This window comes from Cucurbita maxima, unplaced genomic scaffold (assembly GCF_002738345.1).
Source record: "Cucurbita maxima cultivar Rimu unplaced genomic scaffold, Cmax_1.0 Cma_Scf00009, whole genome shotgun sequence".
Classification (NCBI taxonomy): domain Eukaryota; kingdom Viridiplantae; phylum Streptophyta; class Magnoliopsida; order Cucurbitales; family Cucurbitaceae; genus Cucurbita; species Cucurbita maxima.
The window spans coordinates 1,101,080-1,120,212 of record NW_019272025.1 but is presented as its reverse complement, the minus strand read 5'-3'; the positions used below and the strand labels follow the sequence as shown (position 1 = coordinate 1,120,212).

General features: G+C 35.2%; 2 protein-coding genes across 2 annotated transcripts in view; both read left to right on the top strand.

Annotated features, from left to right (window-relative positions):
* LOC111483613 (U-box domain-containing protein 4-like) overlaps nt 1-19,133 on the top strand; it is a 261,990-nt gene that overhangs the window by 227,855 nt on the left and 15,002 nt on the right. The window lies entirely within an intron of this gene.
* LOC111483616 (aspartic proteinase nepenthesin-1-like) lies at nt 327-5,898 on the top strand. The gene is made up of 12 exons (XM_023129835.1): nt 327-746; nt 817-937; nt 1,461-1,888; nt 1,997-2,153; nt 2,755-2,837; nt 2,916-3,012; nt 3,227-3,302; nt 3,463-3,666; nt 4,072-4,196; nt 4,653-4,754; nt 4,837-4,934; nt 5,548-5,898. Exons 1-12 carry the CDS (start codon nt 487-489, stop codon nt 5,717-5,719), a joined length of 1,923 nt encoding a protein of 640 aa, XP_022985603.1. The 5' UTR covers nt 327-486; the 3' UTR covers nt 5,720-5,898.

Here is a 19,133-nt window from a genome sequence, read left to right as displayed (position 1 = left end):
AAAAAAAAAAAAAAAAAAAAAAAAAAAAAAAAAAAAAAAAAAAAAAAAAAAAAAAAAAAAAAAAAAAAAAAAAAAAAAAAATAGTTAAATTGGTTTGTGATATGTGAGTATTTAATATTTAAGTATATGGTAAATAAGTATAATTATTTAAATAGAGAGGGCTGTACTCAGACTTAAAGCGTCATATTTATTACAAACCTAGTTATTTTTTTATTTTATTTTTTATTTTTAATTCAGCCCAACTAACTCGTATAATTCCTTAACCTGTCAAAAGGCAAGTTTGGAAAATCTCTCGGACGTCGAGTGAAGTGTGGCTTTCCCTCGCTTTCTTTAAAATGAATCATCCTTCACCCAACTTTAACTGCAATTGTTTATTTTGAATCAATCAATCAGCTCTCACCTTGATTTCGCATCCCTTCAATCCATTCTCCTTCTTCCCTCTTCGATCTGCCTCCTTCCGTTGACCTTTCCCATATCCAATCGCCAATGGCACGAACACCCAATCTACTCCTCGCTGTTCTCCTCCATTTCTTGCACCTCACGCATTTCACACTCTCCGCCGATCCCATCTCCTCCAATCCTCTCCTTACGCCTTCGCATCGCGCAATGGTGTTGCCTCTTTATCGCTCTTCTCCCAATTCCTCCAAATTGATCTCCAAGCCTCACCGTCGTCTCCGCGGATTCCCCAATTCGAATAATCGTTCCAACGCTCGAATGCGGCTCTACGACGATCTCCTTCTCAATGGGTATGATCCACCTCCTTTAATTTTTGGATGGTTATGATTTTCGTTTGATGAAATTTGGTTTTTGGTTCAGGTATTATACGACACGGCTTTGGATCGGTACTCCGCCGCAGAAATTCGCGCTTATTGTTGATACGGGAAGTACGGTTACTTATGTTCCTTGCTCAACTTGCGAACTTTGTGGGAAGCACCAGGTTAAAATGTTTAGAATTTGATGCTTGCCAGATCATTTATAAGGCCTTCATATTCATATCCATATTCAATCATTTGCTCTGTTTCCTTTATCTGCTTTTTATGATATTGATTTGGAAATTGGTAATTTATCAGTCTGGTAAGGAAATAGATCAAATGATATGGATCCTAGAATGATATATGTTTATACTGCACCAAAGGGTAAATGATAAGGTCTCCTTCGATGGACAAATTGTTTTTTTCTGGGAAGAAGTGATCTCGGAATGCTGTCTGACTCTGGACGCTAGAATGTTGTTTCCCTCCAATTTAGAGAAATGTGGATAACTAAAAGGCATTATCTATTTAATGAATGTGACAGAATTGTATTGTCGGTATTCTATATGGGTCTTAAAGCTTGTTCCTACGATGGTTTTATGGATAAAATTTGTGCAGTCATTTATTACATTTATATTAAAGCATTTCTAGTTTTTTCTTCATAGGAACCTTGCCAGCTGTTCTTTCTACTTAAACTTTTATTTCTATCAGGACCCAAAGTTTGACCCAGAATTGTCAAGCACTTACCAACCTGTCAAATGCAATTCTGATTGCACTTGTGACAATGACGGAGTGCAGTGTGTCTATGAGAGGCAGTATGCTGAAATGAGTACTAGCAGTGGTGTCCTTGGTGATGATGTTATATCCTTTGGAAATCAGAGTGCACTCGTACCCCAGCGTGCTGTGTTTGGTTGTGAGAATGAGGAAACTGGTGATCTTTACAGTCAACGTGCTGATGGAATTATGGGTTTGGGCAGTGGTGATCTTAGTATTGTCGACCAACTAGTTGAAAAAGGTGTGATTAATGATTCTTTCTCATTATGCTATGGTGGTATGGATATTGGTGGTGGTGCTATGGTTCTTGGTGGAATCTCTCCTCCATCAGAGATGATTTTTAGCTACTCAGACCCTGTGAGAAGGTGTGTACTAAAGTCGTTTAACCTTAAAAAAATTGTACTTCATGCTCTTTCATAACAATTACAATTGATACATCTCACACATTTACTTTAGTTTCGGGATGGCAACAGTCCATATTACAATGTTGATTTGAAGGAGATACATGTTGCGGGTAAAAAGTTGCCTCTCGAGCCAAGCGTTTTTGACGGAAGATATGGATCTGTCTTGGATAGTGGTACAACTTATTCTTACCTACCACAGGAAGCCTTTGGACCTTTCAAGAATGCTGTAAGCTTTTATTTCCCAGAATTTAACATTCTCAGTCAGGAGTTTCTTTAGTAATGTCTGAATTTGAAGATTGTTGCATGCTTTGCCAAGGACATAGTAAGACAGTCTGATTCTTACTTTTCCAGAGTTATCTTTCTTCTATTTCTGTTTCAGTCTGATAATTGTTTGCATCGTTTTTTTATTTTCTTTTGTAAACTTGTTCTAGTTGCTTTACATTTTAACGATTTGATATGAATCAATTTACATTGTTTCCTTGTCAATCTTAATAAATGAGAACATTTGTCATATTTGTGGAGGCTTTCAATTCAGTGTTAAGCCAAGTTCTTGTGTTGCCTGAAAAAACTTCGTCTATACAATTAAATGGAGAAAGGAAGAGAGAGAAACGAAAAACTTTTGGCTCCTTATTAGAAAGGATCGATCCCTGTAGTAGTCAAACCATGACCAGGCATATATCCTGTCTCTTTTCTCTTGTTTTCTCTAATAGTGTTCCCTTGATTACAAAATTACAAATTTGATCTTGAGTCGTTAGCAGTTTGAAGTCCTGTTTTTTGCATCTTTGTTTTAGAATGCATAATGAATTTAAAAAGAAAAAATCTTTCAGATTATGAATGCGCTTCATTCTTTGAAGAAGATTGGTGGTCCTGACCCAAATTTTAAAGATACATGTTTTTCTGGTGCTGGAAGGTATGGTTAGGTAATACGTTGTCAGTTTTGAAAGTGATTTACAACAATAAGTAATTATGATTCGTTACTTTATGTTAGTGATGCTGCTGAATTATCAAAAACATTTCCGACAGTTGACTTGATATTTGACAATGGCCAAAAGTTGTCTCTAGCACCAGAAAATTACTTGTTCCGGGTAAGGAACATCCCTTGATTACTAAAGATTTTTGCGTTACTTCTTTGTATCTGTGTCTGTTTACATGGGATTAAGTGTGGGGTTGGGCAGTATAAGCCTCCATAACAAAAATAAGGGCCGTCAATTGATCTTTGTATTCAATTGAAATAGTGGTCATAAAAGTTTGAGCTAACGGATTCTTCTTTACTGTGAATTTTCTGAATCATTATTTCAGCACTCAAAGGTACATGGTGCATATTGTCTGGGAATTTTCGAGAATGGAAATAATGATCAAACTACTCTTCTAGGAGGTACATTTTTTTCATGGCACAGACGATTTTCGCTCGTGAATGCTTATTCTATAGGAATTTGGAATTTCTGACTGTTCATTTTGTGAATTCGCCTTTTTTTTTTTTTTTTTTTGTAATTTAATCACATATCACATTTTAGCATGACTGTTTTCTGTTACAGGGATCATTGTCCGCAACACTTTAGTGATGTATGACAGAGAGCATTCAAAAATTGGATTTTGGAAAACTAATTGTTCCGAGTTATGGGAAAGGCTTCACATTTCGGATGAAAATGCTCATGCTCCTTCAGTTTCAAATACATCACACGATACTGATACGGCACCTGCATCAGCTCCAAGCGAATCACCACATGATATGATTCCGGGTATGGTTAATTGCAAGGTTTATTTTTGCTTTTATGCTAATACGGAAGCTTGACAGCATGTCAGTTGGTTCTTTAGTAATATTCTTTTCCTTATTGTCGATATGGTCGTTGAGCTTAATTGATTTGGTAAGTTAAAACAAGTTATACCATCCTTCATATCATGATGACAGTTGAGGTTCTACCATTTTAGTCTTCTTTGATATCATGCTAATGTATATGATATAATATGTGAATTTCAAACGATGATTGTTTTAACAACCCCTTTTGTAATTTCATACTATCGATGAAATTATTTCTTATAAAAAAAAAAAAAAAAAGAAGAGTATTTTAACAAATTTATTATCTGTTGCAAGCTCTACCTTAAAGGTCTGTTTGTTAAAGTGTTTTCTTTTGTGCTACGTGCAGAAGATATCCAGATTGGACGTATCACATTTGATATCTTGTTGAACATAAGCTACAAACATCTGGAGCCTCATATTACACACCTTTCCGATCATATTGCTCAAGAGTTAAATGTTAGTCATTCACAGGTTAGTACACTTGACACATTGGGGATTGAAATTTATTTTTCAGTATTTAACAATAATTAATGTAATAACAAATAGGTTTTATTATAAATGTATTCCATTGTTATGGCTATTTGATCCCTAAGATTTATAAGTCATTAAACATTGACGTTAGTTAGTTAAAAGTCATTAATTATGGTTCTAAATAGTTCCTATATTGAGTTAATTTTTCACTAAATATTGACATGCCAAATGAGCTAACACTGGTTCAGTGAGCATATCATGTCATAGCTTAGTTTATAACATAAGTGGGAGGTGAAATCTATTAAAGTTTAAGGAGAATAAATTGATGCAACGATCAAAAGTCACGGGCAAAACTTATAATTTACCCTGAGAGACATCTCTCTCAGCTTTTCTTACTAATTGAGTTGTGACTGTATCCAACTTTTTACTGCATATCATTTTTAACCATTATTTCAGGTCCGTTTATTGAACTTTACCATGAGAGGAAATCATTCACTTATTCAGTTGGCCATACTCCCTAATGGATCCTCAGAATTTTTCTCACATGCGACTGCTACTGTAAGTGAATATACCTGCAACTGTAAACTGCACAACAACCGAAATTCACAAGCAACCCTTTAAAATATTGTTTCTCTGGCAGACGATAATTTCCCTGATCGTCGAGCATCACATGAAGCTACCTCCTAGGTATGGAAGTTACCAGGTCATTCGATGGAATGTCGAACCTCTAATGGATAGGTAAGTATGTAAATAGGTTTAAATGTTAAATTATGAAGTTAGTCAATAAATCTTCTTTAGTTGTGTCTATTTAGTTTTTAAACTTCAAAAACTATGAATTATGTTCTTAAAATTTTGGTTTTTATTCTAAGACGTTCCAGTCATGACATAGTGATAGAACTAACGCACTCACGTACTTGAGGGATTAAGCTAACTAGAAAAAAATAAGTGGACTAGATTTTGCTTGATTGTTGAGCCTTCTTGTGGGTCAAATGTCACGAGCCTTCTTTGCATCATTTACTAAAATATCAACCTGATTGTTACCTATTTAAATTCAAGGAAGTGATCTAAGTGTGATAAAATTTAAACTGAATTTTTTTACATTTTGTTTTATCAACTAGCCTACTCCCTCATGCGCCACCCGTAATCACATCACGTCAAATATAGTCCAGTTGAAACTTTTAAAAATTTATGGATTAAATAGACATATTGTCACGTCTTAAGGACTAAATGGTAATGTAGTCATACAAATGTTATGTTGTTACTACATTCCTAGTTAGTTAGAGTCTTGTATTCATGGATGGCTAAATGTTGCATAGCATTAATGTAATCCAATCTGTTTTATATTGTTTAGGTCATTGTGGAAGCGACTTTATGTTTTGGTGGGTTTAGCCATTATGGTCACGCTTATTCTTGGGTTGTCAGCAGTGGGAGTGTGGTTTATTTGGAGGAGGAGACAGCAAGCATTCCATTCATATAAGCCTGTCAATGCAGCAGCTCCAGAGCAGGAACTCCAGACCCTGTAGTAAGAGTCCCGCCAACAAATTTTTGTTTTGTTGTCACTGTTTGTATCATTTGCTTTGAATTTTTATAGGTTCAATGTTCAGTGGGAGACATTGAAAGAATATTATTATTTTCCACATTTTGTATTCATTTTATGCTCAAAGGTTCTAACCTTAAACAAATCGGAAGTTCCCTTTTTTCACTTAGATGCAATATTTGAAACTCTTTATTGATGGTTGATTGAATTTGACCTACATTTCTTTTCTCTACGATTTGTCTTTTTAGACAAATATCTATCTTTATTTTCGTTATTATTATTTTTAAATTACTATTTATGATCCAACCTTGCGCATATGACAGTAGTTTCATTGATTTTTGGATTCAAAAGCAACTCATAAGTGGAGACTAGTTGAGCGACCACTTTGTTCAGACCTAAAATAGAGAGAGATTTGTAGTTTCCTTTACATGGGGATTAATTCAGCAGGAAAAGATTGTGAACCAAGGGAACGGAAGAATGTTACCAGAATTTTGAAGTCACCTCGACCATGACCTAAATGGCAATCTAACCTAGTACGTCATAATTGAAAAAGGGAATCTAACTCAAGTTAGTATAGAAAAGGCAAGTTAGTATAGAAAAGGGAATCTAACTGGGAATCTAACTCAAGTTAGTATAGAAAGTTCGTTCGAATATTTCTAATTTGACAATATGATATGAACCAAGATATCTAAATTAATCAAGTTTCATCTATGCAACAAAGTCTTTAACATACTTGAAGACGGTTACAAATTTATGATGGATAATAATCTTGAATCATATTTTAAATTTTTTTCCAAGTTCAGTTTTGCAATCGGTCAAAAAACTCTTAAAATTCATTGCTCTTTATGTTTTTCTCATCTTATTGTCTTATGCGATATTGCATATTATCATCTAAGCTACAACTTTGGCTTCATTGAGATGTCTTAATTCAACTTTCTTAAGGGTGAAAAGTACGTTTTTATTCAACTCTGCTATATCCAAGAATATGTGCTGTCGTGAACAGTTGTTTTTCCACCCAACACATGTTTCATCTTATACTTGCTCATTTGATATGATATTTGTGTATTAATTTAACATTTTGACATTTCGGACATTAAGCTTTGAAACTTTGTCAACACGTCAATGGTGATTATCGAGTGGAGTACCATATATAAGAATTTGGATGGGCTAAGATAATTGTGGTAATGGGAGAGGTTATGGAATAATTGGCTCAACTGTCAGCCCAGCTGATGCTGAGACATGTTATCGATGTTCAATAGATGAACCCTCATTTGATTGAGATATGGCATTTGTTAGGAATAGAGTGGGGAAATGAGTTCTCACTGACTTATGATATGGAACTTCTTTTGGTAAGGATGATGGTGCATGTCCGAGGATGCAAACCTAAAGATGTTAATCGAAGCTTATTTTGAGAATGGTAGCACTAAGATGTATTAGGATCTTAGGCCGTATTATTGATGGCGGAATATGAAGAAGGAGATAGTAGAGTTTGTGAGCAAATGTTTGGTTCGTTAACTAATAAAGGCCCAAAGACAAAAAATAAAACGTGTCTGAATGGAAGTAGAAAAAAATAACTATGGACAGCCAAGGGTTTTACAATAGTTTTGGTGATAATATATTGACTAGCTAATTTGGCATATTTCATACCTAAAAAAAAACTATCTAATTATGGATAACTTAGCTTGAAGAAGATTAGTGCCTTTTGTGCTAACAGAGTACGTGGCTATAGCTAAAGCTGGAAAAGAGATAATATGGATGACATACTATCTAGAAGAATTAGGCAAGAAGCAACACAGAAAGATTCTTTATACAAATAGTCAAAGTGTCATACAGTTGGTGAGGAACTCGGTTTATCATTCAAAGACAAAACACATCAAAAGATGATATTATTTCACTCGCCGGTTAGTGAAAAAAGGTGATATGTGTTTGGAGAAGATAGATGGTGCAAAAAATCCAATGACAAAATGTTGGAAAGTTGAAGATATCCATAATTACTTTGTCATTGTCATAACAAAGGGAAGTGCCGGATGTACCTCTTAGATATCTTAGAAATCTTAGAAGCCACTTCACAGCTTTCCAATGTTCTTTCTCTAGGTTTTCCATGTACTTGCTAACAACTTCAATATCAGATCTAGTTCAGACCATAACATACATCAAACTCCCAACTGCAGAAGTATACACAATTGATGTCATGTGCTTACGTTTTGGGAGATTACCCCTTTAACAATTTAATACAATTTGTCAAAGGGGTAGTTCTAGATTTGGCATCATTCATTCTAAATTTAGACAACATCTTCTCAATGTACTGCTCATAGGATAGATTTAATATGCTAGCATATCTATCTTGAAAAAATTTCATCCTAAGAATATGCTTTGCTGCACCCAAATATTTCATCTCAAATACTGAAGACATGCTTACCTTCAAGTGGTTTATCTCTTTTATATTGGATCCAACAATCAGTATATCATCCACAGAGGATTAAAAACACATAAGAATCAATGTATTTCTTGAGGTAAGAACACTAATTTTTTTCACTCCTGTGGAAACCACTCTTGCACATGAAGGAGTCAAAGTTCTTGTACTATTTTCTCGGTGCTTGTTGAAATCTATACAAGCCTTACTAAGCTTACACACCATGTGTTTCTTGCCTGAAGCTTAAACACTTCTAGTTGTTGCTCGTAGATCTCCTCATCTAGATCTCCATGTAAGAACGTTGTTTTTACCTCCATTTTCTCAAGGTGCAAATTCTCTTATGCAACAATACTCAACAAAATTCGAATAGTATTTGATTTCACAACAAGAGAAGAAATTTCAGCATATACAATGTCTTTTCTTTGTGAATAACCTTTATATTCTAAGCGAGTCTTGAACCTTCTTTTGTCATCTGTTTCAACTTTGATTCTGAACACCCATTTGTTTATCTAAGCTCTCTTTCCTGTAGGTAACTCAGTCAGCACCCACATATAAAATGAAGGTGAAAATCTATCAGGTGCTCTGATAGTTCTGGATGATCTCTTCAACACCTGCTCAAGTATCACTTGCTCTACATCTGGTTCTTCAGCAACAATCTCGGAGTTTCTTAAGCTTCTGTTGTAAATGACTAGGTGAGTTTTCCTACAACTCAAGCTCCACTCCAACTTGCTTCATAGTCTCATAGCTTATCTTCTCTTTGTTCTTGCACATAACATTTTCATCAAAGATCACGTCACAATGTCTTAGGATTTTTCTATTCTTGTTATTTCAAATCTTGTACTTGAACATGTCAGAGTCATAGCCTATGAAATAGCATTTTACAGCCTTAGCATCAAGCTTGTCTCTTTTCTCTGGATCAACGTGAATATACACAATACAACCAAAAGTTCTCAAGTGAGAGTACTTGAGTCTTTTCCTTGTCCGTACTTCTTATGACAATTTGATTTCCAAGGGTATTGACGACCCTTTATTGATCAAATAGGTTGCTGTGTTCACAGTATCAGCACAAAATATCTTTAGTAGTCCAAAATGAATCCTCATGCTTCTTGTCCGCTCATTCAATATTATGTTCTTCCTTTCTGCAATGTCTTTTTGTCTCGTCTTACCTGGAACTGTCCTTATTAATCTAATTCTCTCAGCTGCACAAAATATTTTAAACTCTGACTTGGCATACTTCCCTCCATTGTCAGACCTCATGCATTTAATCTTCAAGCCGGTCTGATTTTTCAACTTCAACTTTCCACTTCTTGAAGGTGACAAACACATCTAATTTGTGTTTCAGAAAATAAACTTGTACCTTCCTGCTGAAATCATCGATGAAGGCAAGTGATGAAACTGAAGATGGTCCCCAAACGTTTGTATGGACCATTTTCAAACACACCTTCTTTGGTTCTCTAGCAACACTTGTGAAGCTAATTCATTTTTGTTTGCCCATAATGCAACTCTCACAAAGACCCATATCAACAAATTTTAGGCCTCTAAAACTCCTTTTGCAACCAACATCTCCATTCATTTGATGCTCATATGTCATAGACTTGAATTTGAAGCACCCTCAACAACAACAACCATGTTTATACATCCCTGCAATGGTTTATAGGTTCTAGATTTTATGTCATGTGCTACCACCATAGCACTGTTCACAATCTTCCACAAACTTTTCTCAAACTCTGCTACATAACTTGTGTCCAATTGACTAATGTAGATCAGATTCTTCTTGAGACCAGGAATATATCTGACATTCTTTAATGTCCATTGATTTTCTTTGACAGTTTTTATGCAGACAGTCTCCTTTCCTTCATTTCCAAGGTTTTATTGTCGGCAAGATACACCTTCCCAAAATTTCCTGATTTGAAATTTTAAAACAATTTCTTACTTGAAAACGAATGAAATGATGCTCCACTTGAATCCAAAATTCAGGATTCAATCAGGCTGTCCACACTAAGGATTAAAGTATCCTCGGTATCTTCGGTTGAATATAAAGAATCATTATCATTTTTCAGATTTGTGATTTTGCTTCTTCAATTTTGTACAATCCATCTGAAAGTGTCATTTTTTCTCTACAATTCCAACACTTTACGTTTGATTTGTTTTGAGATTTTTCTCCGTTCTTTAGTTTTGATCACCCATATTTGTTTGGGCTCTTTGATTTACTTCTTCCCCTTCGATCAACACTGAGAGAATTACCTGATAAATCTCTAATTTTTCGTTCGCAAATACTTTCGTTGAGAACTACATCTCGAATTTTATCAAACTTCAGTTTATCAGATTCTCGTGAACTGCTGATCGCAGTAACAACAGTATCCCACGACTCAGATTAAGATGACATAAAAACAATACTTTAATTTCATCTTCGAAAATAATTTTCACCGAGCTTAATTGACTTACAATCTTGTTGAACTCATTTATATACAACAGATCCACCTTCAGACATTTGTAGATTGAACAACCTCTGCATCAAATACACCTTGTTCATAACCAATGGTTTTTCATACATATTCGACAACGCCTTCAATAGGTCTGACGTCGTCTTCTCCTTGATGATGTTGAATGTCGTATTTCTAGAAAGCTTCAACCGAATTAGCCTTAAGGCCAAACGATCCTTGAGCTTTCACGCCTTCAATAGGTCTATGGTCATGGTATACGGCTTCACCCCCCAACAAGGGTTCGTGAAGATCTTTTTAGTACAGATAATCTTCAATTTTTCATCTTCCAGAAACCGAAATCGGATCCATCAAAGTTTTCAATTCCAATCATTGAACGTTCCATTTTCACATATCATGGTGAATCTTGTCTTGCTCTGGTATCAGTTGTTAGGATCGCACAACAACGCATATACTCGATCAAGATGAACACAAAAAAAAAAATAGGAGAGAGAAAAAGCAAGCACGAATATTGGTTAAAAAATTTGTATTGATGACTTCATGTAACACTCGTTCATCGACAACGCGATTTACAGGAACTACCGATGACTCCGATAACAAACTCCAACAAGCAATCATAATTTAGCAAAAGATTTCCACAAAAAAATGTTCATAAACATCGAATAAAACATTCAAAACCAGTTCTATTTAAAACATTATTAACCAACAAAAAATTTAAACAACGAAAGCATAATTACATAAACAGACCCAGACATGGATTCCCAATAGTCTCAGCCCGCTGGTCTCGTCCTCGGTTGGCCTGCATCATCTAAATCTGGAAAAAAAAAAGTTATAATAATTTTGATGAGTAATTAGATTATCGAGTAAGTAGCTAATTTATCTTTCATGATTTATAACTAATCTTTCCAGGTGTTTTTAAGTTTTATTCGACATTGACTCCTAATTTTACTTACTAGGGTCATATGTTCGTTAATGAAGTATCTCAGCTACCTCCAGCTTAGATTATGGACTCTCTCTATATGCTTATCTAGAATTTTCGGACTCGTATGTAAGACTCGCTCTTGGTCAAATACGGCTTGTCTACTAATTTCTCTGGCGACTTGTATAACTCATATACCAACGGTCAGGAGTACTCATTCTCTCTGACTTAGCACACAGCGCGTTGGTCAGAAACTCCACGGGAATTAGTAAACTACAATACTTATATAATTAGGTCATGGCTCCACAATCTATATGTTGGGTTTTATGTCCTAAAACTCATAATTTGTAAACAAAAACATATTCTATTTTCAATAAAGTTATTATTGTTGTTTATTCAGTAAAGATTGTTACTGAATAAAGTGAACTTTACGATCATTAATCTAAATCCAATAAACTAAGAACACTCTGGCTATAGTCTGATTACTTGAACTATATGTAGATACATAAGAGTTGATCAAGTTCAAGTATATAGTCAAAATGATCTATAGTATAAGAATAAGGCTGAGTACCTTATTCTAGGAACACAATGGATGTGGTCCACTTTTGTATATTATATAAACAATGTGATCACTAAAATTGTACATGTGGAGACATGTGAGTGAGGGCATACTATGCAATGAATATTGCATAAGATCGAACCATGAAGAAAATCACTCTCACTTTATAATGTCGTTTACTGTTGAGACTGATTTTCTTTTCATTCGATGACCTAGGTAATTCAATCTTAGTTCTGAGCTAACCATGAACTTTTGTTTATTCGGAATTATCCTTAGATTTGCATGGGTAAGAGTGGCTCAAGTTCGCCAACTCAATAGGCCTCCCATTTCAGGGGTAAGACTGGGTAAATGGCTGGGGACGTGAGGTGAAAGATGGAATTCGCTCCTACCCACTTTTAGGGATAGAAGAGAGGTAGTTCTCTTAAGTACTGACTCCAGGTCTTGAACAAGGGGTCCCACCCTCTCACTGGCCTGAGAGGGATTCGGTTTACTGGTTGAACCACAAACCAATTGTTCATTAGAGGATTAGTGAAACATAAGAAACAAGAAGTAACTTCAGGGGTAAAATGGTAAATTGATCGAGCTCTAGTTACGAACAACCTGTGAAGGATCAACTTACTAATCATGATTATATCGAATAGACAGAAATATATCTATTTTTAGTGAGGGGAATGCAACTACTAGGCTATAGTGGAATGTTCTAGTAGTTAACGAATGTTGGTTAACAAGGTTAATGAGTTTAACTAGTTAATTTTGGATCGTTGGAGCCCATGATCTATAGATCTATTAGGTCCCTCTGCTAGCTCATATCGGACTAAACCATAGAACAGTGTGACGAGTGAGTTCGAAGTGTTTGAATTCAAATTAGGGAGAATGGACTACATATATACGATATATTTAACCGCATTTTTGTTTTATTTACGAATTAAACAAAAAGAGAGAATATGAGATTTAAATAAGATTTAAATATCTTAATCAAATATGTGTTAGAATTAATTGAGATTGCATTTGAATTAATATTAAATATTAATTAATCATTTAATATTACTTTAATTAGAAATTAATAATTCAAATTGATTGTTGAATCAAAATGAAAAAGTCAAAATATTGACTTCATTTAATGGAAAAATACATGTTAGTGGAATTTTGAGGTGTCAAAATTTGGTTTAATCAAACTTGCATGCTTGCCAAATAAACCCCACCAATTTGAGTAGAATTTTGAGTGTCAAAATTTGGTTAACTCAATCATGCTTGCCACATAATCCCAAACATTTGAGTGGAATTTTGAGTGTCAAAATTTGGTGATCTCAAATTTGCATGAACATGCAAACATGACTCTATAAATAGAGTGATTATAAAACATGAAAGGTCTTCTTCTTGGTGAAAAACCTTGAGAAAAACCTCTCACAAATACTCTCTTCATATATACAAAATCTCTCCCAAGTTTAGTCACTCACCGAATTCCACAATCCCGTTCTAAGGTCGGAGTATAGTGTAGAAGACACTAGTGGTGGTTCGAAACCGGTTCGTGAGGAAAAATGAATTTGAACTACAAAAGATTAGTATTCAAACTCGTTAAGTTTTAATACTTATGAACATGCTAGTTATTTACTATAATTGATGTTCTAAAAGTGCATAAGATCCAAATTGCTTCCGCATGTGTTATATTAACACCTTCACTACAAGCATATCCTAGAGTCATAACCTTCCCATTAACATGCTTAGCATACTCACATCTGATGCATGCTTTCATACGTTTATAATGTTCGACACATAACATTATAGTAATCAATTATAACATGCTTACATCACCGGCAAGTAGTCACAATATACAAATAAACATTTAATATCATCGAAGCTCATTTTAACACACTAAGCTCTTAATCATGTAAACAACGTACTCACATGTTGTAAACAAGTTAAGAACGAACGATATTCTACTTACCTGGTTTTGAATCCCTTTTTCTTTGGTTGTACGTTTAACAGGGTATTACAACCCAATTTTTTCCAATTAGACTTTTTTTCACAATTTTCAAGATAAGTATCGACCAATCTTGATAAGACAGATCAAAAGGAGTCGAAAGGGACAAACTGGAAGCCAAAACGATGACGCACGCGCTCTCACGCGCCTGCACACGTTCAGTTTGTTTTTCTCACGCGACTGATCTGCGCACAGTCACGCTCTCACTCTGGACTCCCACGCGCCCGCGTGTCTCTCACACGCTCGTTTCCAACCTCCATTTTCTGAATTTTTTCCCAAACTTGTCCGTTAATACCCGTTGTATCCCTAAGCCATATCTTACTTCTACAATCCGAATTTCATCTCGATTTCTTCTACATCTTTATAGATCTCCTTATTATGATTCTAACAAGCCCTATTTCATAACTTATTACGCAATATAGACCAAGATATCGAGATTTAAAAGTTCAGACAAATGGGTTTTCGTTATCTTTGGGATAAACGCTTAAATCAGCTTAAATTCAGAGTTTCAATGGCTGAAAATCATCACACTCATCCCCCCATCCTCACGTTTGCACACTAACACAACAAACGCTGAAGAACCTTACGAATTACCGAGAATATGGGTAAGATTCTCCTTCCTCTGTTTTCTCTCGTTTTTTTTTTTAATCCTCTATTCTACTTTTTTAACCTTTTTTTACTGGACCTTTATAAATTTTCATTCTACCAACTCACCCACCCTCTCTCCTCAGACATCTCCAATCCACGTGTGTCACTATCCTCTCCCTCCATTGTAGCAGCTACTTGACGCAACAACTGTTTTTTTTTTAATTAATTAATTTATTTCAGTTATCATAATAATAATAATTATTTATTAAATATCACTACAACACATATACACATTTATTTATTTTAGATCATTACACTTACATTAATAGAGAATATATAGAATGAAAAGAGTACATTTTGAAAGCACTTGTCTAAGGGGTATATATATGGGTCCATTTTCTTTCCCTATGTTTTTACTCCGTTTCTCTTTTTATTCTGTTCTCATTTGTTTTTTTGTCAATTTTTATGATTGTTTTTTTTCTTTTAAAAAAAGTGCTAGTGATCTGGGATATTAAAATCCAAATAATTGCAAAAGATAAAAGAAAAAGAAATCTAACCTATCCATAACTTTTCTATCTCTTTCCTCTTTCCGGTTAAATCTGCACTTAACTGTTAAGATATCTAACCTTGAATTATGAATATTTAGCCTTGAATTATGGTTTACCATATCATATTTGACCGTTTATTACAGTCAAATATCTAGATATCTCCATTACAGTTTATCATAGTTATCATATTTGCCTACAATAGAAGAGAACTCTCACCACCACTTAGAAGTGGTGATTTTAGCAAATATTCTCATAGTATTAGAGTTCTTCGATTTAACAACCTGATCCCTTCTTCTCTTGACTCGAACTTATTGGAAGAAAATAAAGATGTGAAAAAGAATGGAGAGAGATAATTGATGAAGATTATTACTTAAAATGAGGTGTTTATTTCTTCTGAACAGATTTACCTATTTAAATATCTAACTTATTCTAAAATAGCTGTCAACTAAATCTGTGCCACTTCCTACAAAATTGTCATCTAAAACTTTGGTAATCCATTCGTGTTTGTCAAATGGTCAAACGAATGTATTCAATAACTAATGAAAACGTGTAAATCTAAATAAGGAAAAATCTCAGGTTTTATCTAGCATGATCACCATCAAACTTTCTTCCACCTATTATCTTTGTTAGAAAAACCAACTTCTCCCTCTCCTTGATAGTAAAGACATGCTGGGCTATGTTGATGAAACTATGGTTCCACCACCTCACTTTGAACCAGAAAACTTCTCAACACTTCAACACCAAATATTTAGCATGGAAAGCAACCGATCACGGCTTCTCCATCTCCTACTCTCCCCTCTCATTGAGGAAGCCGTTGATGTCGCCATTGGTCTCTCCACTACACGTGACATTTAGCTTGCGTTGGAAACTACGTTCAGTCATCATTCGAAAGCTTGTGAATTGAGACTCAATGATGACTTGCAGTTGATGAAACACGACACCAAACCTATTGCTGAGTATGCTCATGCCGTCAAAACAATTTGTAACCAGCATCGTGTCATTGGCAGACTTTTCGAGGACATTGATTAAATGCATTGGTTCTTTCGGGGACTTGACACCGATTTTTTAACTTTTTCTACGGCTTAGATGGCTCTCACTCCTCTCCCCTGTTTTGCAAATTTAGTCTATAAAGTTGAAAGTTTTGAGTTGTTCTAGTGCTCCCTTGAGTCTTCTAACTCCACTTCTACGACATTCACAACCACTAATCATGGTCACACCCATAGAAGTCATCCTACTTTCTCTAGCAACCAACGAGGTCGTTCTCATTCCCATAAAAATAACTCTTCCAACTGAGGACAAACCTACTCAGGTTAGGGTCGTCGACCACCTAGCAACCAAATATGCCGCATGGAGGGCCATTATGTTGACCGCTACAACCAACAGTATGTTTGGTCTGATTCTACTCATGTTCACCTTTCTGAAGCCTTCAACACGTCATGTTCTATTGCTAGACCCGATGCTGCTGATTGGTTTTTGAACACTGGGGCTTCGGCCCATATGAACCCCAGCCCATCTATTTTGGATCAGTCTAAAAATTACACAGGTAAGAACTATGATCGTATGAAAACAATGCATCCCTACCCATTCCCCACACTGATACTCTTTATTCTGTTCCAAATATTCACTTATTAGATGTTTTGGTTATCACTCATCTCACTAAAAATCTTCTTTCAATTACTAAATTAACGTCTGATTTTCCTCTCCATTACATTTACTAATAATCTTCTTACTAACTAGAATCGACACATAGGAAGGGTGGTGGCAATCGGTAAAAGGGATGGAGGGCGTGCTAGAGCGCGTCAACTCTGCCTTTATTTCTGTCCTTAGAAAAAAAATGTTTACGTGCTTCATATGATTTATGTCATGCTCATATGATTTATGTCATGCTCGCCTGCATCATGTGAATCATTCTGTTATTTCTTTTTTAAATAAAAAATGTTATCTTTCTCTTATGTCTTTATTGCCTTTTTCACCACTATATAGTACTTGTTAGCTTGCAAAAAGTCGTCATTGTCTTATTCCTACAATAAACCTAAGTTGTTTCATGTGTTAGATCTTATTCATTGTGATTTTTGGGGTGCTTTCCCCATCAAATCCAAATTTGATTTTATTTACTATGTTATTTTTATTGATGATTATTCTCAATTCACTTGGCTTTACCTTTTGAAATTTAAATATGATTTTTGTGATATTTTTCTTCAATTTCAAAAATTTGTGGAAAATCAATATTGTGTTTGTATCAAGGTTTTTCAAAACGATGGAGGTGCCGAATTTACTAGCACTTGTTTCAAAACTCACTTACGTACTCCTAGCATCCACCATCAACTCTCTTGTCCATATACACCTGCTCAAAATGGTTGTGTTGAGAGAAAACATCATATGTGCTGAGATTGGCTTGGTTCTTATCTTTCACTCCCATCTTTCTCTTCATTTCTGGGTTGATGCTTTCAGCATTGCAGCTTATATTATCAACTGATTGTCTACTCCACTTCTTGGAGGTAAGTCACCCTTTGAACTTCTCTATGACTACCCTCTGCATTATGACAATTTTCATCCCTTTGGTTGTCGTGTTTATCCTTACTTGCGTGATTATATGCCTAACAAGCTTTCTTCCCACAACATTTCTTGCATTTTTTTGGGGTTATAGTACTACTCATAAAGGTTTTCATTGTCTAGATCCCACCACCACTAAGTTATACATCACTCGCCACGCTCAATTTGATGAAACTCACTTTCCTATCGTTCCTAGCTCCCAATCCCAACCTTTTTCCTCTCTTCATATTTCAAACTTCTTGGAACCGCATCTTTACCATATTGATTCATCCCCCCTACCACTTCATTACCGCACATTCCTCGAGCCAGTTCATCCCCATGTGATATTTGTTATGACCTTGTGGATGAGTTTGTGCCGGTTGAAACTTCTCTTGTAAGTTCCTCTTTGCCACCCTCGATTTCTGATCCGGCCTCTATTGAACCTATTGCTGATTCATCTTCTTCTTTAGGCTCTCATCCTATGATCACAAGAGCCAAAGTTGGTATTTTCAAGACTCGTCATCCAACAAATCTTGGTATTTTGGCTCATTTGAACTTCTTTCTACTATTCTTGCATCCACTGAGCCAAAATGATTCAAATATGTGTTAAGAATCTTGCTTGGATTGCTGCCATGGATGAGGAAATTTGAGCTTTATAACAAATGAAACTTGGACTTTGGTTCCTCGCCCTGCCAACACCAACATTGTGGGCTTTAAATGGGTGTTTCACATTAAATATTTGCTTGATGCATCCGTCGAGTGTTTCAAGGCTCGTTTTGTTGTCAAAGGTTATACTCAGGTTTCTAGTCTCGACTACACTGACACTTTCAGTCCGGTTGTCAAAGCTACCATTGTCCATGTTGTGCTTTCTATTGCGGTCACAAATAAATGGCCTCTTTTGCAACTTGATGTCAAGAATGATTTCCTCAATGACACTCTTCTTGAACATGTTCATATGGAACAACCTCCTAAATATATTGATCCTCGATTTTCCACTCATGTCTATCTATTAAAGAAAGCTTTCTATGGCTAAGCAAGCTTTTCACGTCTGGTTTCAGCGTTTTAGCTCATTTCTTCTCACAGTTGGCTTTTCTTGCCGTCGCGCTGACACGTCTCTTTTTGTTTTTCATCAACAATCTAACCTTATCTATCAGCTTTTTTATAACATTTTTTTACCACTCACCTAATCAAGGTGTTTCTTTTCCCATCCATAGATGAAAATGAATGGCAAATTTGTTAGCTGACCTTAATGCTTGGCTCAAATTTTGTCTTCCTTGAATTTATCTCATTTTCCTCGTTGAAATGCCACCATGAATGTTCCATTTCTTTCTTAATCTTGTGATGCATAAAATAAATGAGAAAAAGGAGGAAAGAAAGCTTGATGTTATAAGAGAGAAAAAAAAAAAAAAAAAAAAAACT

What these genes read in the sequence shown, in the direction of transcription:
- LOC111483616 (XM_023129835.1), top strand. Translation starts at nt 487, where the DNA reads ATGGCACGAACACCCAATCTACTCCTCGCTGTTCTCCTCCATTTCTTG. An exon ending in TGTTTTTCTGGTGCTGGAAG is followed by an intron (nt 2,838 to 2,915) that starts GTATGGTTAGGT and finishes ACTTTATGTTAG; the next exon opens with TGATGCTGCTGAATTATCAA. An exon ending in CAGAAAATTACTTGTTCCGG is followed by an intron (nt 3,013 to 3,226) that starts GTAAGGAACATC and finishes TCATTATTTCAG; the next exon opens with CACTCAAAGGTACATGGTGC.